The sequence below is a fragment of the Fusarium flagelliforme genome (genome assembly GCF_020744385.1).
Source record: "Fusarium flagelliforme strain FIESC 12 MPI-CAGE-AA-0113 chromosome Unknown B0J16scaffold_3, whole genome shotgun sequence".
Taxonomy (NCBI): Eukaryota; Fungi; Ascomycota; class Sordariomycetes; order Hypocreales; family Nectriaceae; genus Fusarium; species Fusarium flagelliforme.
Window position 1 is genome coordinate 4,718,256 of NW_025763505.1, and position 20,854 is coordinate 4,739,109.

At 49.1% G+C, this 20,854-nt stretch overlaps 7 protein-coding genes across 7 annotated transcripts; 2 read left to right on the top strand and 5 right to left on the bottom strand.

The window, feature by feature from the left end:
• Nucleotides 1-1,105: 1,105 nt before the first annotated feature.
• B0J16DRAFT_413821 (uncharacterized protein) lies at nt 1,106-2,614 on the bottom strand. The gene is made up of 2 exons (XM_046133394.1): nt 1,932-2,614; nt 1,106-1,878 (listed from the first exon to the last, which is right to left on the bottom strand). Exons 1-2 carry the CDS (start codon nt 2,505-2,507, stop codon nt 1,180-1,182), a joined length of 1,275 nt encoding a protein of 424 aa, XP_045985366.1. The 5' UTR covers nt 2,508-2,614; the 3' UTR covers nt 1,106-1,179.
• A 141-nt stretch (nt 2,615-2,755) lies between these two features.
• On the top strand, nt 2,756-4,287 carry B0J16DRAFT_285520 (peroxisome targeting signal type 2 receptor). The gene is made up of 3 exons (XM_046124053.1): nt 2,756-3,068; nt 3,128-3,353; nt 3,409-4,287. The coding sequence occupies exons 1-3, from the start codon at nt 2,896-2,898 to the stop codon at nt 4,066-4,068; spliced, it is 1,059 nt and encodes a 352-aa protein (XP_045985367.1). The 5' UTR covers nt 2,756-2,895; the 3' UTR covers nt 4,069-4,287.
• Nucleotides 4,288-4,405: 118 nt separating this feature from the next.
• B0J16DRAFT_303263 (P-loop containing nucleoside triphosphate hydrolase protein) lies at nt 4,406-6,929 on the bottom strand. The gene is made up of 2 exons (XM_046124666.1): nt 6,422-6,929; nt 4,406-6,369 (listed from the first exon to the last, which is right to left on the bottom strand). Exons 1-2 carry the CDS (start codon nt 6,772-6,774, stop codon nt 4,731-4,733), a joined length of 1,992 nt encoding a protein of 663 aa, XP_045985368.1. The 5' UTR covers nt 6,775-6,929; the 3' UTR covers nt 4,406-4,730.
• Nucleotides 6,930-7,242: 313 nt separating this feature from the next.
• On the bottom strand, nt 7,243-8,422 carry B0J16DRAFT_115577 (uncharacterized protein). The gene is made up of 2 exons (XM_046121525.1): nt 7,914-8,422; nt 7,243-7,863 (listed from the first exon to the last, which is right to left on the bottom strand). Exons 1-2 carry the CDS (start codon nt 8,296-8,298, stop codon nt 7,280-7,282), a joined length of 969 nt encoding a protein of 322 aa, XP_045985369.1. The 5' UTR covers nt 8,299-8,422; the 3' UTR covers nt 7,243-7,279.
• Nucleotides 8,423-9,069: 647 nt separating this feature from the next.
• B0J16DRAFT_303264 (uncharacterized protein) lies at nt 9,070-13,517 on the bottom strand. Its single transcript, XM_046124667.1, has 4 exons — nt 13,207-13,517; nt 13,064-13,151; nt 10,103-13,012; nt 9,070-10,051 (listed from the first exon to the last, which is right to left on the bottom strand). The coding sequence occupies exons 1-4, from the start codon at nt 13,380-13,382 to the stop codon at nt 9,437-9,439; spliced, it is 3,789 nt and encodes a 1,262-aa protein (XP_045985370.1). The 5' UTR covers nt 13,383-13,517; the 3' UTR covers nt 9,070-9,436.
• A 486-nt stretch (nt 13,518-14,003) lies between these two features.
• Nucleotides 14,004-17,958, top strand: B0J16DRAFT_397429 (RecF/RecN/SMC; the record flags this gene model as incomplete). Its single annotated transcript, XM_046132316.1, has 6 exons — nt 14,004-14,030; nt 14,090-14,130; nt 14,182-14,302; nt 14,358-16,584; nt 16,741-17,446; nt 17,506-17,958. The coding sequence occupies 6 exons, from the start codon at nt 14,004-14,006 to the stop codon at nt 17,768-17,770; spliced, it is 3,387 nt and encodes a 1,128-aa protein (XP_045985371.1). The 3' UTR covers nt 17,771-17,958.
• Nucleotides 17,957-19,117, bottom strand: B0J16DRAFT_115592 (uncharacterized protein). Its single transcript, XM_046121526.1, has one exon. The coding sequence runs from the start codon at nt 18,947-18,949 to the stop codon at nt 18,143-18,145; it is 807 nt and encodes a 268-aa protein (XP_045985372.1). The 5' UTR covers nt 18,950-19,117; the 3' UTR covers nt 17,957-18,142.
• Nucleotides 19,118-20,854: the final 1,737 nt, after the last annotated feature.

Genomic DNA, 20,854 nt, shown 5'->3' on the forward strand with positions numbered 1-20,854 from the left:
TCAAGACAACGTCTGGACCATTATTTCTGCCAGAATCATTAATCATTATCACATTCAGTGAGATTATAAAGAAAACTTCATCAATCTAAGTAGTTTGCTCGGCATTGAGTAATTAACCTGTAGCATGATAGAACCTAAGCCCTTTGGTTTGTTATTCACCAACAGGTTAAGATCTTTGGAAATAACTTGTACATACATAGTTCCTTTTACTGGAAAGTATTAACCAATTGATCCTTTACTTTGGTTTATAGATCGAATTGTTTGATACTGTGAAGACGTTGGTGCCAATATCAATCTGCAAAATCTCCAACTGGCCTTTAGAAGAGTATCAATACATCCCGTGTCCACTTCACGCAGTCGCAGGCCTCTCACTGCCTTGAAAAGTACAAATTCAAAGAACAAAAAATGTTCAGCATTCTCTAATATCATCGTGAAGTAAGTTTCGAAGCTACAGATAGCCGAGTGCGCTAGTAACGATTCGAAGTTGGATACGAGGTCACCAAGTCACATGGATCGAGGCATCTGCGGCCGTTGCGGGGCAAATCAAAAAGATCTAAGACAATCAATCCGAATTCTTGGGTCTTATATAGAGATTAAGGTGTATTGAGAAGATTGTTTACTGCCAATTGTGTAGGTGGTTAGGAAGTTGGACTCATAGAGCGGGTGAACGACCAGCTCAGTTTCATACTAATACCATATCGTCAAATTAGCCCAAAGTAACCCCCCTTAGACTTGTTATGAAGCCTTAGGATTTGAACCTTCAAGAATTTCAATGATAGGTCCCTGTTTATTTAATCTACTCGCGTTGGACGTGCGGTTGCGCGTGAAGTTTCTGAAAGCTGAAGTCTACACTCTGTTACATAGAAAAGACATTTCAATTCTTAGATAAGGGGCAATACCACGTCTCTAATTTCAAAAACCTGTGTGCAAATGTGCCTCAAGCATAATAGCCTTATACCTACCCACTCGGGTAGGCAGTGTATCGAATACTCATAGCCTAGCCACGCACCACCAGTAGCCCGCCACTACCTTCAACATGCACTGGGTCAGCACTTCTACAAGATTCAACGAACACGACTATCATCGTACTATCAGTTTAATCATGGACATATTTGTTTATCAGCATTATTTCAAGGACTCGTGATCATTGATTCATTACAAAAGGAAAGACAGCTATTGCTACTCGCTGCGCAGCTTCTTCTTAAACAGGGGATTCCCATCAGCATCAAACTCCGTCCACTGAAAGAAACCACAATTCTCTTGCCCCGGAGAATTAGCATAGCACATCCAAAAGTATCTCCCAAAATTGTCTTTCTTCTTCGTCACAACCCTGAGGACACACGGTAGCCCACAATGGCATCTGGGTGTGAGCTTGGGGTGCATGTTGGCGCGATAGTCTCGGTATGTGATGTTGATACGAGTTGTCCCTGAGATAGGATGGGGATCGATAGATAATGCTGGTGCGATGCTGTGCTTCCATTCTTCCTGCATCTCGGCGTGCATTACTAACAGCGAGTTGTGAGGAAGATGGATAGATATCTGACCCTCTGCATCTTGGTCCTCGGTAGTTCTAGTGTCGTTATCCTTTGGAAGTATTCTTCTGACGCGGAACTCCCGAGCAACACCCAAAGAAATCGATCCGATAACAGCTCTTGGTCCAAGGTATGTCAGATGATCGCTATGCCAGCCCACGTTCTGCTGCGGGCCTATATAGGCATTGACAAAGGCCGAGTTTGGAACCCACGGGTTTGGCGATTGATATTTCAACTTCTTGCCGCCAGGATATCGAGTTTTGATTCTTTTCTGAATCTCAGCGTTGACAGCCTCTTGGACTTTTGGCTTCACGTTGATAAGCTGGGGCGTAATGCGCCGTACATCCTACATACAATTAATCAAACGCTCCATGTTACGTCTTACATATGGAGATTTACCGTGAGCCGACCACCGTTGTAGTGATATTCTGTTTTCTGACGCTGGATCTCATCGTAGCTCTCAACATAGAAGCTAGATGTGTGAGGGCTAGCGACTACATTTTCGAATAGCTGAAATGTGATTCTCTCGAAGGTTTTTGATTCTTCTAGTAGCTCTTCCAACAAGAGGTTGGCCTCTTCAGGGGGCAAGAAGTTATGGATAATAGTGCATGGGGTATGCTCAGCGACGTCTTCAGGGTCGTACAGATGCAGAGTACTCCCCGCTTTAGACTTGAGCTTCTTCTTATTGGGTGTATTAGAGTCACTTGTGGAGGAGGTATATTGTTTCAAGGATTGTTGGTATCCGACGACCCGAGGACCCTTCTTCGCGGGGACCTGGACTTTAAGCGACGCTGATGCCTCAGAGACGGATCCATCATGAGCCAGTAAGATATCAAGCAAGTATTCTTGATCGAGCTGTGGGTGCAAGGACGACAATAATGCCAACTTGACTTCGGTTGACTCTTCTGGTTCCGTGTTCTGTGCTTGCAGCTCTGGAGATGCTTTCCGTTTTGGGCGGGTCAAGAAAGCTTTCATAGTCTCAATCGCAATCTGACAAAAGGCGTAACGTCATATGCAATCCCTGCTGACAGTAAATCCTTGGCACGTAATCAGCATATCGTGACGGTAAAGAGAAAGGGATGCTAGAATAACGCGACGGTCGTAAATTTCGAGACACGTCAACACGTGACACCAATTAAGTGGCTTCGGTTGTTACATAGACCCGTTCATGACGCAGAACCTGGTTAGACACATACTCTGCATCTGCCCCGCGGCCCGGTGTGATTCCCGAAACCGAGGCACATGTCAGTGGGTGTAGCTTCGAGGGGAAGCTCTCCAATCCCAGACAAGCAATTGTCTACCGTAGCTTCGCTCTACCATAATACAACTCATAATAAACGCGCCTGTCCCTCCCCCTGGCGCCATGGCTGCAATGCTAGAATACCGAACGGAAGGGTATAATCCCTATGCCGTCAAATACTCCCCATACTACGACTCTCGAATCGCCGTCGCGGCATCTTCCAATTTTGGCATTGTAGGCAATGGTCGCGTATTTGCGCTTGCGTTGACAGCGCAGGGCGTCCAGGTTGAGAAAACGTATGCGATGGTCTAGAATGTTGGTGTGCTGTGCAGAGACTGACTTGGCTGTGTCGCAGGTTCGATACAAATGATGCGCTGTACGATTTGGCTTGGTCTGAGATCAACGAGAACCAGATGATTGTCGCTTGTGGTGATGGATCGCTGAAACTTTTCGATTTGGGCGTGAATGATTTCCCCGTTATGAACTTTCATGAACACAAGAGAGAAACGTTCTCGGTTTGCTGGAACCCTATAACTAAAGATACTTTCATATCCAGTTCCTGGGACGGTACAGTCAAAATCGTACGTCCAGTCGCATTCACCATACAGAGGTGGTCCAAATACTAATACTTTATAGTGGTCACCGACGCGCAATCACTCGATAAAAACGCTTCCTATCGGAACTTGCACTTACAGCACCTCATTCTGTCCCTCCAACCCCGCCTTGATATCCGCCGTGTCCTCCGACTCCCACCTGCGCATCTTCGACCTCCGAACACCATCATCGGCCAAGTACCATCTCACAGCTACGATACCCGTCCATGCGTCAGGGCCTCAACCATCGCCTGGTGCTTCTGCGCCAGCCGAGATCCTTACCCACGACTGGAACAAGTACAGAGACACAGTCATAGCTACAGGTGGTGTAGACAGAGTTCTACGAACCTTTGACATACGGAATCCCAATGGAGGTCCAATTTCTGTCATGCAGGGTCATGAATATGCTGTTCGACGACTTGCATGGAGCCCTCACTCAAGCGATACTCTCATCAGTGCTAGTTACGATATGACGGTGCGTTTATGGAATGATGGGTCGACGCAACAGCAACAGCAACCACAAGGTCCAATGATGGCACCTTCAATAGGTACTCAGATTGGTATCATGAATCGGCATACCGAGTTCGTTACAGGAGTTGATTGGTGTCTGTTTGGCATGGGTGGTTGGGTAGCTACAGTTGGCTGGGATGAGAGAGTGTTACTGTGGGATGCCAATATGCTAATGGGCCAGCGAATACCATGATCTTTATATTCGCTTTGTTAGTTTGGCGTTGTTTGGAGTAAGCGCTCATGGGCCTTTGTCTCCCATGTCTGGTATATTCTAAGGGTTAAGTTTATAATCGTCTCACAGTATCGTGTGTAGCCTGTCGTCAGAGAACAGTGATTCGGTGACTCAGTAACTTAGTAATTCAGTGATTAGGTCAGTGATACAGCGACTCAATAACTTAGGCAGTGATTCAGTAACTCAGCGATTCAGTCCATGATTCGATACCTAGCTTAGTGATTCAGTACTTCAGCAACTCAGGTTGCCAGGGTGCCGGAGGAATTGGCTGCCAAGATCATAAGAGATAAATAATTTGGTCACCATTTGCATGCTTAGGCTACTTTATGCTGCGTCCCTAAGCCTTATACAGTTCTTCCAACACCCACCAGCAGGTCTAGAAACGAAATGTGCAATGATCACGAGAGTAAGAAGTTTTGGGATTATCATCATTTCTTAAGTAGAGTAGTCGTGGGTATTGCCACATGATTGACGCCTGCAGACATGTCTATAAACCAAACCCCTTTTCCAGTATCTTACAGTAGTTGAAAAAACACCAGTGCCCAATATAAGTACAAATCATGCATCCGTCCATCGTATTGTGTTATTACATTTTCGCCATTTCACTGATCCGAGTTAGTGCCTTAGAAGGAAGAAGAGCGGCTGCTACCACGGCCACCCCAACCTCCGCCGTTGCGGCTTCCACCATTGCGGCTACCGCCACCACCACGGCCGCCAAAGCCGCCGGATCGGCTGCCACGGCCAAAGTCGTCACGGCGAACGTTGGCAGCCATGTTGTCGAAAGGATCACTGCTTCGTTGAGGTCGTCCACCACGGTCACCACCACGTCGGTCACCACCACGACCACGGTCTCCGCCGAAATCACCACCACGTCGGTCGCCTCCCTCTCTAATGTTCATGCCTTGAGCACGGGCCAGACCCATCTTGTTCACCCACATAGAGCTAACAAAGGGAGGCTGCTCCCAGCCCCATCCATGTTTGGTCCAGGCGTTGACATCCTCAGCGGTTTCAATCTTGTCAGTAGCAAGACCGAACATAGAAGTGTATGTGGAAGCGAGGAGGTCTCTAGGGATGACTGAAAATAGTTGCTTGGTGGCCTCAATGTACTGGTTGGTCTCACCACCGGCAATGTCAGCCTCGGCAGTCTCGAGGGTGCTGTTCTGGGCAATGGGTAGTCCCTGAAGCATCTTGCGAGCAGCGCGAACAGAAGAGTGAGGGAGGATCAACCAACCCTGACCCTCCTTGTTCTGTCGACCGGTTCGTCCGAGACGGTGAATATAAGACTCGCGGTCTCGGGGGGTGTCAACTTGGATAACGTGTGTAACATCGGGGAAATCCATTCCACGCGCGGAGACATCTGAAGAGAAGAGGATACCAGACTTGGCCTCACGGAATCTATCAGCAGCTCGCTGGCGCTGATTTTGGCCAAGCTTGGACTGGAGGACGTAGGATGCGAGGAAAGGCTTGCGGTCGTTACGGGCGTTCTCTCGCTTTTGGTAAGCAAGCTCACCACCAAGTTCGACAAGAGCTGTAGTGTTCAGGTAAACAATGGCCTTGAAAGGGCGCTCAGTGGGGTCCTCGAGAGACTTCTGGTGCTCACGGTCGACAAGCTCAAAGAGTGTGGGGAACACTTGAGTCCAGCTGGAGACAGGAACGATATGCTGAGGAACCTTGTCATGTGTGAGAGACTCGTTCTCAGGAATAGTCTGAACGAACTCAAAGTCGTCCGCTCGAACCATAGAACGAGCCAGGCGGATAACACTGTCGGGAATAGTGGCGGAGACAAGCATGGTTTGGCGGACCTTCTCCTCGGGACGGGGAAGGTGGCTGATAATTTCGTTGAGTTCTCGCTCAAAACCAACATCGAGCATTCGGTCGGCTTCGTCAAGAACCAGAGCAGCCAGGTTGGGGGCATCGACACCACTGGTAGGGTCTGAGAGCAAATCGTTCAGGCGACCGGGGGTGGCAACAAGAAGATGGCAACCCTGTCGGCGAGTCTGGTTCAACATGCTGCGCTTATCGGTACCTCCAACGGCGCACTGAACAACGAGTCCAGTATCCCGGCACAATTTGCGAGCCTCTTGGGCGATCTGCTCAGCGAGTTCTCGAGTAGGTGATAGAACAATTCCACGGATATCGTCGGCTCGGGCTTGTCGTCGAGCGTTTCGGCCGGCCAGCGAAGGGTCCTCGTTGATCATTCTTTGCAGAAGAGGCAGGAGGAAAGCAATGGTCTTTCCGGTACCAGTCTTAGCCTGAGCGACGCTGGTATGTGTTAGTGTACGCCTTTACTATACTCGCGATGTATGACACTTACATATCTGTTCCCTTGAGTGCGGGCTGGATGGTCTTGGCCTGGACGGGGGTCATGGTATCGTAGTTCATGGCCTTGGTGATAGTGCCAATCAAGACAGGGTCGACGCCCTCAATGTCAGCGAAGCGAACCTCGGGCTCGGGGTTTGCGGAAGCAGGCTGTTGTGTTTGCTCAGCAGCGGCCTCGGTGCTGTAGGCTCGGAAAGAGGCGATCTTGGTGATAGAGGCAATGGGCAAGCGGCTTGTCATAGCCTGACAGCGGGCGACAGGCAAAACAGCTCGGGTTTGGCTGAGCAGGGCAGCCGTAGTGGCGGTCCTGGCCTGAGTGGCACAGCGCCTGAGGCTGGATCGAAACATAATTGCTGGTGATTAAAGAAAGGCTTCTGCAGAGATTCCTGTTCTGCGATTAAGAGAATTACCAACAAAAAAGTAACGAAGAGAAAGGATATGATGGGTATCAAAATTAAGTTGGAGGGTTGATGGACGGACGAAAGGTGGGCGATCAAGGGTCGTGCGACCAGTACTTTTAGGAAAAATGAAATTTTTCCAGCCTGTTATCTTATCTTCTAATTGGCTAAAGAGGCACTACCCTCTACCAAGTTAGATCCCGCTGTCACGTGGGACTGCCGGAGGTCACTCCGGAAGGCGATCGGAGTAGAGGGGCAATTCTAGAAGAGTAAGAAGAAAAATGCAGTATCTTCGCGCCTATTCTCATGCTATTCTATGCAATTCTATAGTAAATATTCATTCGTTGATTCGTCAATCCTCCTCTCAATTCAATCAAAATAATGCCTGTAGTTGCTCCATCTATAGTCAATTCCACTTTTGTAGTGTCTCGAGTTTCTTCAGCGGATGAATGTCTCTAAGCCGTCCTCGATTTTGACCCCACAATAGAAAGACCCTCTCCGAGTCCGTCCGAGATACCCTGAGTAACACCATCAACTGTCCAGACAAAGACTTCCAACAGAGCCTGGGCAACTTTGCCATCGTTCATTTGACCAACTGCTTCAGTCAATGAAGCACTTTGCTTACCAATTGAATTGGCTAGATCAACACCATGACCTATTATTGTCTCCGAGATCTTGTATTTGCGTTCAAGACGAGCTGCGTATCTGACTAACAGAAGCAGGTATGGCATTAAGAAGCTGAGGAAGAAGATCAGGTTGACGACAGTCATCTGAACTCCACGATGGATGATAGAACGAGGCTGATTGATTCTGGTCCGGCCTGGGTTATCTTCTGCTCGAGTCAGGGACGAGTCTGGCTGGTTGACGTTCTCTGGTAAGGCGGATTGGATTCGTTTCAGTTCGCCTTCGTCTAGGTCCTGCGGGAGAGCTTTGAGGAGGTATGTCACTCCATCAACAAAAGCTTTTCTCTCAAAAGCGACGTCTTCCTCTGCTACAGCAGCTTTGCCTCCATCAACAGAGATGTTGACAAGATTTGTACCTTGGACATCATTAGCATTTACCGGTAAAACGATCCTCAAAGTCGCTTACCTTGTCGTGCAAATTTCCAATGGACGCCAGATGCAGCTCTCATCACTGGCTCATCCTCCGGTGATTCAGAATAAAGAACCCGACTCATGGGCTGAGGGCACAACTCTTGAGATTCTACATATCCGCTACTGTGTTTGACCATATCGGTTTGGAGTGTGGCAGCTGCATCAGTTTCTGAAAGGGGCCGAGGCTTTGCTCGTGATCCTGAGATGGCGACATCGGGCCGTAGTGTATGGAAGCTGATACTCCGTCTGAGAAATCGAATAGGTCCTGATTGAAGCGAAGTTGGAAGCATAGCGACAACATTAAAAATCCTGCTTTCGGTGATTTGATCGACCTTGACTTCGCCCATGGCGGGAGCGAATGATCTGAGATGCGACGCCATGTTCTAGAGTGTTTCGGGAAGATGGAAGGAGAAGAGCTAAAAACGGAGCAGAACGTTTGGCCGAGAATAAGAGGCTGAATCAAAATTTAGATTGGCAGCTAAGAAGTCATGATATGAGAAGAAGTATAAGTTGAAGAATGTAGGCTGAATCCCCTTTTGATCGAAATACTCTAACGAGATCTCCTGACAAACAAACCAGGTGAGTAAAAAAAAAACAAAGACAAAAAAGCTCCAATGTCATGAAACGATCACATCAAATAGAACCTTGCACGAGGTCTCGCCTCTTGTCTCCTGCAGACCCTTATCATTTTTCTCGAGCCCCGTACGCTTCCGGACGTTTGCATTTGACATGTGAAAACGGGTACCAATAATAACCAAGAAAATTGTTGAGATATGGAACTAGACGAAGCCTTGAACAAGGGTCTCGATGCAAAGATAAGATTGATCTTCCAATGGGACATTGTTTTCAGGTGGAGAACCCTCGTGAGTGAGCCGCCTCACATGTTTGTGTATCTAAAGAGGCTGGAAGCTTTGTGTAGCTGAGAACTTAAGAACCATAAGCATTGAACGTTAATTGACAGGGGCTATTGAACTGATACACTAGTTCTAGTTGCCGTTATCTGTCAGAAGCACTCGGGAACTTACAGCAGAATGGCCTAAGAACTCAAAGACAATATCCAACAAAGAATCCAAACCAACATGAGTTTTGTATCACTATCATCAGGCTTATAACAAACGAATTACAAATTGTCAATATTAATTAGACTTCAAACCTCGAAATTCAGTTCCAAATGATGTGTATTGAACTGTTCTCACAGTGCTCCAATAATGCTTCCCATGCCTGCATGCGATAATATTCATTCCATGGGCGCCTTCATCCTGAGGCGCCCTGTTCCCTTTCGCCGTGCGCCAAACAAAAAACCAACAAAATGCTAACTCATGTAACTTATTACAAATACGCGCGACCAATCTTCCCTGCATCCGATGCCCTGTTGCCGAAATGCAAAAATAATCAATCGCTCCAACTCGGTCCCTTTTCAGCCTGTGGTTCATGCCACTATTTCTCCAGTCCCCATATACTCCCAGTTGAGACTTCGTCAAGTTCCCTTATCAAATACACATCACCAAAGGTCATTCATTACATCATGTCTCTGCCAAGTTGGTAAGACCAGCCTCCCTCTCGTCGGAGTCTGTCTCTGGCAGCGAGATCCTTTCGGATGTCCTCCTCGGTAAGGCGATCATTACCGCTCCAGTTGGCGCTCGAAGTTCGAGCGCGGAACTTGTGAAGCCTCTCTTTGCTTGCATGGAAAACTTCGTCCATGTTGATAGGTCCTGGTTCTCCAAAAATTGCTGCAGGGTTCATTCTCTCCTGGGCCAAGAGAGCCGCACGAATGGCAGGAGAATTGGCCCAAGAGGCGACTGTACCAGCTGGTGGTTCGTCGTCCTCCTCATCCTCATCGTCTGTTTGAATCTCTGGGAGATCAATCGCATCACCGTTCTGGAATCGCGGCGATGATCTTTGGGCAGACTTAACCGCAGACTTGAGGCCGCCAACAGGGCCAGGACGCCCCGGTGTCTTGTAAGCAGGTCCTGCGGGGTTGGGGTTGGGAGCGAAGGGAATAGTTCCCTTGTGAATCTGCGCCATATCCATAGGGTTGCCTCCCTTGGCATGGCTTGGGGCATGGTTTGTCTTGAAAAGATTCTGTGCACTGGCTTGGGTGTATCCACTGGCCAAGCTCTTCACCTGCAGATCCTGATATATGTCAGTTGCGTCCAAAGTATCAGAGTTCATTGCAATGCTTACCTTCTTAAAAGCGCTGGATGGGCGAACAGGGGGACCCTTGATGTTGGGAGGCTGTTCCATATCCAGCTCATCGGCATAATCATCGCTTGTTCGACGTCGCTTTGCATCCTTTGATTGGTACTGAGGACCACGAACGGGTGGTGGCCTGGAAACCCCGTCGTCATTGGGATCTCGACCCAGGGGTCTCTTGATTGCAGACTTGGAACCGTGGGCCAAGCTGGCATTGACGGGGCGACCCAAATCATCACCTGATCTGAAAATGCCCGAATTCATGCGAGAAACGGGACGGGGGATACCATCACCACGCTTAATCGAGTCAGGCGGGCCGTTGGGCTGGGATCGAACAGCTGGAGGCGGAGCAGGAGTCTTCTTAGCCTTCTCGATAGCTGCTTGACGCCTCTTAGCCTCAGCCTGCTCGCGCTTCTCTCGCTCTTCTTCTTGACGACGCAAGAGCTCTTGCTTCTTCTTTTCCTCCTTCAGCGCTGCTCGCTCTCGTTCATTCTTCGCCTTAGCATCACGCTCCGCCTTTGCCTTCGCCTCACGTCGGCGTTGTGCTTGATCATCTTGAACCTTCTTCTGCGCCGCCATATCAAGAGCTCTCGGGCGGCCATTTGATCCTGTTGAGGCACCAAATCCTGAGGCAGATGACTTTGGCTGCATAGAGGCCTTGCTTGCCTTGCTAGGCATTTGTGGCGGCTGGGAGCTTGTTGACGCAGCAAAGTCCTGGTAGCCATTGGTAGCGTTGGTGTTAGGATACAATTGTGAGCCGGTGTTGACCTTGATGTGAACTGTGGGCGCTGGCTTCGACTTTGTAGATGTCTCTCTGCCAGGCTTTCCGATTCTCCTGATCTCCTTGGCGCGAGATAATTGGCTAGGCGCAGCAGATCGCGAGACAGAAGGTGGTGGCACCAAAGCAGGAGCGTCGACCATCTCCATCTCGGGTTCGGTAAACCTGGCTTCGGATTCCTCCTGAGTCTTGGCCCTTCTGGGGCTTGTTCGGGTAGGCTGAGGTGTAGCTTGCACAGGTGCTTCAGCCTCTTTTCTAGCTGCGGCCTGCTTTTCCATGTTGGCAAGCTTCTCTTGTTCCTTGCTGAAGACTCGTGCCTTTTCTCTTTCCTTCTCGCGCTCCTTCTCCAGCTTGTCCATCTGCTCAGCCTGAACTCGGGCCTCCTTTTCTCGACGCTTCTCTTCCTTCTCTCGCTCAACTGAAGCCCTTGTGCGCTTAGCGACCGGGCGGGGCTGATCAGTTGCAGTACTGCCACTTCTAAACGAGTCCATGCTTGGCTTGGGTGCGACCGACATCTCAGAATCGTTAGGGAATGTTCCAATTTGTACTCGAGAAGGAGAAAGCAGAGATGATTTGCTCTCAGCGCTCAATGCTGCGCTGCTGGCCATAAGACCCTTAGACGTGCTAAGAATTGAAGACATCTTGTTCTTAAGGTGCTTCAAAGGACTGTCACGGAAGAGCCTTGAAGGAGACTTGGAAGGTGATGAGGAGGAAGCAACATTGGAGGCAATTGAGACAGCAGTAGCTGGTCGAGCAGGAGAATCTGAGCCCGATACTGTCTTCTTCAGGGGACTTCCCTCTGATCGTTCAGCAGCAGCGAACAATGTGGCAGCTGGTACTGAGACTGACTTGGAATGTCCCATATAACTAGGCCTCTCGCGTTGAGAATTAGAACGAGCAGGTGAACGAATGCTAGCACGATCCTCATCCAGATCGAAAGATCCGAGAGTCTGCTTGCCATGAATTCCTTCCATGACATCGGCAGTTCTGCTCTTGGAAAGCGATGGTCGCGTGGGAGCAGCAGCTTGCTGGGTAGGTGGAGGGACAATCCAGTCATCATCGTCGTCGTCTTGAGGGAAAGCCCCTGGAGTCGTCGTGGTCGTTTCGTGCTTCTTGGGCGATTTGGGAGAAGGCGACTTTGGTTCAGTAACAGACTGAGTTACGGTTTGCTGCTGAACGTTCGTGACACTATGGATAGACTTTGATGGACGGCTGCCGTTTGGTTGTGACTTTCCAAGGACACTGATCTTGTCTTGGAGCATCTGTGTATATGTCTTGTTATGGTGCAGAGCAAGCTCTTCGGCGTTCTTAGATTGCTGTACGGGAAGCTCATCAACTTCCATATCGTCTGGGTCAGACTCGTCTGATGCATCCTGTCCCGCGTGGCTTGCCATGCTCTTGCCTCTCCCCAAGTAGCTCGTCCTCTTAGGATCCACATGACTTGTACGGGAGGCTCTGGCCTTGCCTGCTGTAAGAGGCTCTCGGGCAGGCAGAGAAGCAAATTGGAGACTGTTACGGAAACCTGGACGCACAGGACTGGGGACAGGACTGGGGCCATCAGATTGAGACTGAGCGTCATCCGCAACCGCATTGTCCGCTGCCTCAGGCTCTTCCTCAGCTTCCTCCATCTCAGCATCATCAGTAGCTGGCTCCAGAGCCTCGACTGGAGAAGAAGACTTCGCGAGCTGCTTCGCAGTTGATACTCGTGTAGGACTTGGCTGGGGGGATTCGAGATCTTCGTCAAGATCAGTGGCATCCAGAAGTGACTCTTCATCGTCATCCATAGGATCATAGGGCGCAGGGTTGACATCTTGACTTCCGAAATAGCCTGAGTCTTGTGGTTGAGATTTGGCGTCTGCAATAGCAAATGTTTCTTCATCGACAGTCATGAGGGCGTCCTGGTCAGAGTGGATAGGTTCAGCCTCGCTGGTAGGGTGTTGTGATACATCTTCAATTAGCTCCTCGGGGATAGACTGGGCAGGCTTCGGTGATGCGATGGGGCGCCTAGGAGATGATGTCTTGGCCTGGTTTTGAAGCTCCCTCTGGGGTGATTGAGCGTAGAGATGCTGGGCGAAACGGTTTGCTGAGCTGGTTGGCGTGCCACCAAAGACGTTCGACAACGGCTTCAAAGGGTTAATATTAGCCACTCCCGTGCATTGACCAGCGGTACTCACTACTCTTGGTTCTGTTAATAGTTTACGCGCAGTGCGAGGTGTCTTTCCTCGAAGCTTTCCAGGTGTTTTGAATGTTTCGGCGAGGTTTCTGTGGAATGATCAGTATATATGTCGCGTCAAAACAAAGGGTCGATAACGCGTACGTCTCGTTTTCGTTGAATATATTAGCCATATGTTCGTTGAGCCATTCGAACTCGTTTTGAGCCGCGTATGTAAACTCGTCAACCTCGACATCGACAATCTGAAGGGCAGAGGCGCGCTCATCAGCGACCCAAGCCGCTGAGCCGGTTGGAATGCGCGGTCCTCGCATTGCCGCCATCGTGTCGGTGGAGATTGGTAGCGTGCGGGTGTGAAAAGAAGCTGTAAGACAACTATAGTCGTGTAATAGTGATTATGTACTCATTGGGTTGGGCGCTGAGGTCGAAGTCGAAATGTTTGGTGTTGTTGAAAGTTGCGAACTTGAAGTGCGAGAGGAGCTAGGTTTCAATAACAAAGAGGGATGTTTACCCGGATGCCAGATTCGGACTAGCGTTTGATGAAATTCCAAGTTCAGAAGTGGAACTACGCACAAGCTTCGATTCACGCCATTCGTGAAAGTCAAGGTACAGTCTTGTGAAACAAACAGCTAAAAGTGACAATATCTGTTCAAAAATGATCGTTAAATACTCACGATGAGATATATAGCATACGAACTGTCTTCAACATCATTTTTATCATAAAGTTCGACCCACAGAGCAGTCAACGTCTCTATAGAAACCAAATCACAAGTACCCTCTTTAACGCATGCAGCTTTCAATTAGAGACAAGGCACGTGCTGATAAGACTTATCGGTCGCAACTGTCTTGTTTACTTTCGCGTCCCTCTACCCCCCCTTGAAGTGCGGAGCGACGAAACAAAGCAGTAGATTCAACGAAGTCGCAGACGATTGACCTCGCCCAACATGAGGGTCATTGAAGTAATTATTGACGTAAGTACTTTTTATAGGCTCATATATATTGAAAATTGTATATCTAACTTTTTCTACAGGGCTTCAAGTCATATGCCGTAAGAACGGTGATCTCAGGATGGTAAGCGATACATCAAAATAGTCAATGGCCTAAACCAACCGACATTCCTAGGGACGAGAGTTTCAACTCAATCACCGGTCTCAACGGTAGTGGAAAGTCAAATATCCTTGATGCGATATGTTTCGTTCTTGGAATTACCAGTATGGCAACTGTGCGAGCGCAGAACATACAAGTCAGTCACCGCCGCTTTGTTTATTGTTCTTCGTCACTAAATTCCAACGCTGTAGGACTTGATTTACAAGCGCGGACAAGCTGGCGTAACGAAAGCCAGTGTCACCATCGTTTTCGACAACCGAGACACCAAGAAGTCACCGATCGGATTCGAAGAATATGCTACGATTAGCGTTACTCGACAGATTGTCCTGGGAGGCACCTCCAAGTACCTCATCAACGGTCACCGTGCGCAACAACAGACTGTGCAGAACCTCTTCCAATCGGTTCAGCTCAACATCAACAGTCCCAACTTCCTAATTATGCAGGGTCGCATTACCAAGGTTCTCAATATGAAGGCTGTCGAAATCTTAGCGATGATCGAGGAAGCTGCCGGAACAAGGATGTTCGAAGACCGTCGAGACAAAGCTCTAAAAACCATGGCTAAGAAGGAGACGAAATTAGTTGAGCTTAAGGAGCTTCTAAAAGATGAAATCGAGCCTAAGTTAGAGAAGCTACGAACAGAAAAGCGTGCTTTCCTGGATTTTCAACAAACACAAAACGACCTCGAGAGACTGACCCGAGTGGTTGTCGCATACGATTATCTCAGATATCAGGACTCTTTGAGCCAATCGGCCGCAGATCTTGAAGGAAAGAAGCAAAGACAACGTGATCTCGAAGATTCCGCAGCTCGTCTGAAGAGCGAAATTTCTCATCTTGAGGAGGATGTTACGAAAATCCGCGCTCAGCGAGACAAGGAGCTCCGAAAAGGAGGCAAGGCTTCAGCACTGGAGGAGGCAGCAAAGAAGCACTCGAATGAGCTTGTGCGACTAGCAACTATCCTTGACTTGAAGAAGTCCAGCTTGGCTGAGGAAGAGGAAAAGAAGCTCGCAGTTGAGAAAACGGTTTCGGAGTTGGAAGCTACCCTAGAAGAGAAAACCGCCGCCTTCGAGAACGCGAAGGCCCGATACGACGCAGCAAAGGAAGACCTAGAACAGCAAAACAAGGATGCCGAATCCAAGGAAGAACTTCTGCAGACCTTACAAACAGGTGTTGCTTCTAAAGATGGTCAGGAGAATGGTTATCAGGGTCAGCTTCAGGATGCGAAGAACCGAGCGACTACAGCAGCTACGGAGCAAGAACAAGCCAAAATCAAGATTGCGCACTTGGAATCGCGCATCAAGGAAGAGGAGCCGCGTGCTAAGAAGGCGAAGGACCAAAACGCCGACCTACTGCGCGACCTTGAGGGTCTCAGGACACAGGCACAGAAACTCGAGAGAGAGCTTAGTCGACTGGGTTTCGAGCCCGGACAAGAAGAGCAGATGTACAAGAGAGAGTCAGAGCTGCAACAGACTGTCCGCAACCTAAGGCAGGAATCTGACAAGCTTAAGCGTCAAGTCGCCAACACAGAGTTCAACTACGCTGACCCTGTGCCCAACTTTGACCGATCAAAGGTCAAGGGTCTCGTTGCTCAACTCTTTACTCTCGATGAAGGACATACAAAAGCCGGTACCGCGCTAGAGATCTGCGCCGGCGGTCGTCTATACAACGTCGTCGTTGATACCGAGGTGACAGGTACCCAGTTGTTGCAAAGGGGTAAGCTACGCAAACGAGTCACCATCATCCCTCTCAACAAGATTGCTGCCTTCAAGGCTTCCGCCCAAACTATTGCTACGGCCCAGAACATCGCCCCAGGCAAGGTCGATCTGGCACTATCCTTGGTCGGCTATGATGATCAAGTGTCGGCAGCTATGGAGTATGTGTTCGGTAACACTCTTATCTGTGCTGATGCGGATACCGCCAAGCGAGTCACTTTCGATCCCAACGTCCGCATGAGGAGTGTTACCCTCGAAGGTGATACATATGACCCATCCGGTACACTGTCCGGTGGAAGTTCACCAAATTCCAGTGGTGTTCTTGTTCTTCTGCAGAAGCTCAATGGCCTGACCCGACAGCTGGGCGAGGCTGAGGGCGCTTTGAGAGAGCTTCAGGGTCGTATCTCGAATGAGAAGGCCAAGCTGGATCAGGCTCGCAAGATCAAGCAAGGTCTGGACTTGAAGAGTCACGAAATCAAGCTCGCTGAGGACCAAATCAGTGGCAACTCTTCTTCCTCCATCATTCAGGAGGTTGAGAACATGAAGTCAACAATCAAGGAGCTCAAAGAGAGCATAGCTGAAGCCAAGACTCGACAAGCCAAGGCAAGCGCCGATGTTAAGACAATTGAGAAAGACATGAAAGATTTCGACAACAACAAAGACGGCAAATTGATCGAGTTGCAGAAAGCGCTCGATAAGCTACGAGCAGGTCTCGGCAAGAACGCTGCTGCAGTGAAGACACTGCAAAAGGAACTTCAAGGCGCACAACTAGACTCTGAGCAGGCAGGGTTCGACTTATCTGCCGCCCGAGAACAGTTGCAAGAAGTCGATGTGGCCATCAAGGCGCAGCAGAAGGACATTGAAGACCTCAACAAGCAGAAGGCTGAGCTAACCGAAACGCACGATACAGTGCAGGCTGAGCTTGACGATGAGCGCGCCAAGCTACACCAGTTTGACGATGAGCTTCGAGCTTTGGAGGATGCTACTCGATCCAAGAACGCCCGCATTGCTGAGGAAAGTCTCGAGATGCAGAAGCTTGGTCATCTCCTCGAGAAATTCCACAAGGAGCAACAAGGTGCTGCCGAAAAGGTTGCCCGGCTTGAAAAGGAGTTCGACTGGATTGCGGAAGAAAAGGACAAGTTCGGTCGCAGCGGAACTCCTTACGACTTCAAGGACCACAACATTGGAGAGTGCAAGTCAACACTACACAACTTAACTGAGCGATTCCAGGGCATGAAGAAGAAGATCAACCCCAAGGTCATGAACATGATCGACAGCGTCGAGAAGAAGGAAGTGTCACTCAAGCACATGATCAAGACCGTCGTTAGGGACAAGCGCAAGATCGAAGAGACTATTGTCAGCTTGGACGACTACAAGAAGAAGGCTCTTCATGAGACATGGGAGAAGGTCAATGGAGACTTTGGCAACATCTTCTCCGAATTGCTTCCAGGAGGCAGCTTTGCTAAGCTTGATCCGCCCGAGGGCAAGACGATCAGCGATGGTCTTGAGGTCAAGGTTTGTCTTGGAAAGGTGTGGAAGCAAAGCTTGACAGAACTGAGTGGTGGACAAAGGTAAGCAGCCCCAACCTCGGAACGTTACTTCTGAATAATTACTAACAACTAACTTCTAGATCTCTGGTCGCTCTGTCGCTCATCATGGCTCTGCTCCAATTCAAGCCCGCGCCCATGTACATTCTCGACGAGGTCGATGCCGCGCTGGATCTCTCACATACCCAGAACATCGGCCGTCTGATCAAGACGCGTTTCAAGGGTTCTCAGTTCATCGTCGTCAGTCTGAAGGACGGCATGTTCCAGAACGCGAACCGCATTTTCCGCACTCGTTTCAGCGAGGGCACCAGTATGGTGCAGGCGCTTACGCCGGCGGATATGAAGTAGACTAATGAACTGAGAAATGTCTTAAATGAGTGTATGACAGGAAACTGGGTGGGGGTTTTGTACATGAGGCGTCGTTTGGCTAGGGGATATGATGTTCTTATCGGCATTAGGCTTTCTTGTGATACCGTTTGTTTTATTGAGGCATGGCTGTGGAATAGACTTGTATTTAAAGTGTTAACATTCTGACCAAAGATTTGTTGTTATGTCGTGCTGATGTTGTGTCGATTGAGAAAATGATTGAATGTCCATATTAGCGAGGACACTGCAATTTTCCACGAATTGATTATTATTGATTATAATAAGATAGTAGACATTTGATGATATTGTTTATTATGTGAACAGAATTCCTCTGTCTTCTTCCAAGTGATTATCTCATGCCTGATCTACCCTAAAGATCCCAACTTTCTCAGCTCCCAAATACCGAGCCAGCTTGGAGGGAAGCTCAACATCCATATTCAACGCCATAGTCTTGCTGTTCCCTTTCTGGAACTCAGCAAATGAATAGCCCTGTGCTTTAACTTCATTCTCGTTTGGAAATGACACTGGCAGGAGGAACTCTTTCTCTGGTACCGCATGCAGCCCATAACTGAGTTTGGATGAGACGCGTTGCAGAATACCCTGTAGTCCCGCATCCGTCCACGGGAATCTCAGAACAAGAAAAGAGCCATCGACTTTACCCAAGAGACGACTAGTTTTGTTCGGATCCGGAACCCAGAGATCGACGTCAATGGTGGCTAGCGCTGGGAATTGCTCTTGAGTCAAAGGCTTCCATACGACGTTATCATCGCCTTGATGGTCTGCCTGAGCAAACATATACAAATGGTTGTATTCCGTGCTCCCAGAAGGAACTTGATCGCGTTGGAGCTCAATTCCACGACATAGATCTACCGGAAAGATCTGCACATGCTGTGCAGTGGAAGACTTGCCGTCACGGGCCCGATGATCCGGTGATGAATCACGACTGAGGTCGATGTCTCGGAGTGGCACGCCGGCCCGTGAGTGGGTCTGTCGGAGGACATCACTGCAATCGACGGGAACGGGAGGGAAGAGGATAAAGATGGGGATGAGAAAAGCGACAAGTGTGACGGTGAGAAGTATGAGTGACACAGCATCAAGGCTAGACACAAACTGCTTTGTGGCGTCCATCCCAAAGTGGATGCTGGAAAGCATCGTTGTCATGTTATCCAGCTGAATCGAGACTTGCAGCAGTAATATGAACTTGGAGGGATGGTGCGATGCTAGGCGTAGTGCTGAGTCCCTCCGTCTTGGACGTGGATGATCTTAGAGAGATTCGAATTTAATCTCCAATACTGCATATGCAATGCGGTCCAGTTCAGTCCAGTTCAGTTGTCTCGCAAAGCCTGCGCGATAAGGTAAAGTCGATGCCCAGTCTAGGGTCAAAGTGTCAGTCCGGTGTTGTTAGGTCTTGAGTTTTTCGCGGACCTCCGATATTGCAGTCTTGTCTCCTTCGCAGAATCAACTACCTCCACTAGGTTGTTTCAACTTTGATCTGTTCAAAGAATCGTGATAGGTTCGAGCATACAGTGTCTGCCCCCTTCGACCTTGAGCGCGTCACACATCAACGTAGCTCTTGAATCCCTTTGTTTTAGATTGCGGCCAGTCTTGCCAGGGTCCCAAAATCGACCCAGGCCCTGGTCAAACTCTGTCAATGCCATGGTATAATTTTACTTGGCTGGGCTGCAGCAGCTTCGAAAAAGCGGAAATATCCACCATCTTATGCTGGATAGGGTAGCGCTTGTTCCCCATCTGTAGTACGTACTACAGTAGATTGACAGCAAGCTTTCTCCCCGAACCCCGGAACGTGCAGCTAGCCGTTCAGCACAGCTACTGTATCCGTACTGTAGCTACCAGCCATGGGCCTATGGCATTGTCGTCCCGTACTTCCGAAGGGATTTGGTTGACAGAATAGTATAGGATGCTCATAGCATGATTGATATGTACTGTGCTTTCCAGCATAGTACAATGCATAGATATAGCAACTGGTCTGATAGAGAAGACAATGCTATGATGCAGTATGCCCTTTGCAGATCCAAAATTACGTGTCTTGGTCAACGTGATGACGGACCGGGGAGGGCACAGCGGGTTTGGTGTACGGATGTATTCGAATCCTTCAGCTCCTGCACTGCTTGCATGCTGCTCATTCACTACATATTATCCAGCAGTAAACAAAGCAGAATGGATTGAAATGGTCGGAGTGAAGAAATGCCGAGCAGGGTCACCGGCGGAATGGTTCACCCCGTTTCTCTGCTGAGCCTGTCACCGCTAGGGGCCATCTCTAGCAGGACCCTAAACGTTGGATGAACTTTAGTGCCACCAACAAGACCCAACGCTTGTCTAAGATGGCACCAATCGTGTCCGTTCAGCTAGACTGGGGTGAAATGAATACAGGCTCGTAAGTTCGTAACAAGGAAGAGCAGGAACGAAGAGCACATGGTAGGCATGTGAATCCTCGATTGTAGAGGTACCGTAAAGTGGACGTTTCCCACTTGAACCTATTGGTCAGCTCAGGCGCGTTCTCATCCATAACGGCTCCTTAGTTGCGGATACTCTGACGCCGTTTGTGCAAGTGCCGCTTCAGTAGTGGAGAGTTGTTTCCTGTCTGCAATTGTCACAGACAGAGTCGCTGAGGTGCTTGCATCACAACAATCGGTGACCTGTTAGACATCTTAGATTGAAAGATAGCCCAAGAGGTGGATCGGTTCCCGTCTGATCCTGGTGTTCTTCATGCCGGCTGCGACCACCAGAAAATCCCCTCTGCATTGATCGCCATGAGGCTGGTCGGACATATTTCTGTATTCATCCAAAGCTTCCATTGCTCAACCTCCAATTCCCTGTCGTGCCGACAACCATTCTATAGATGCCCGTACGGAGTACAGGCACTGACTCGTTAGTTAGCTACCTAAGGACCTAATGTGCACCAGGATCCAGTACAGCTGATGACCAGGGGTTCGCGCGTATTGATAGATGGCCACATACCTAAGAGGAATGCAGCATATTCTTTAGGCAACATGTTGTCAGATCGAGTCGTGGTGTGTTACATGATAATGTCGTGCTGCTATACGT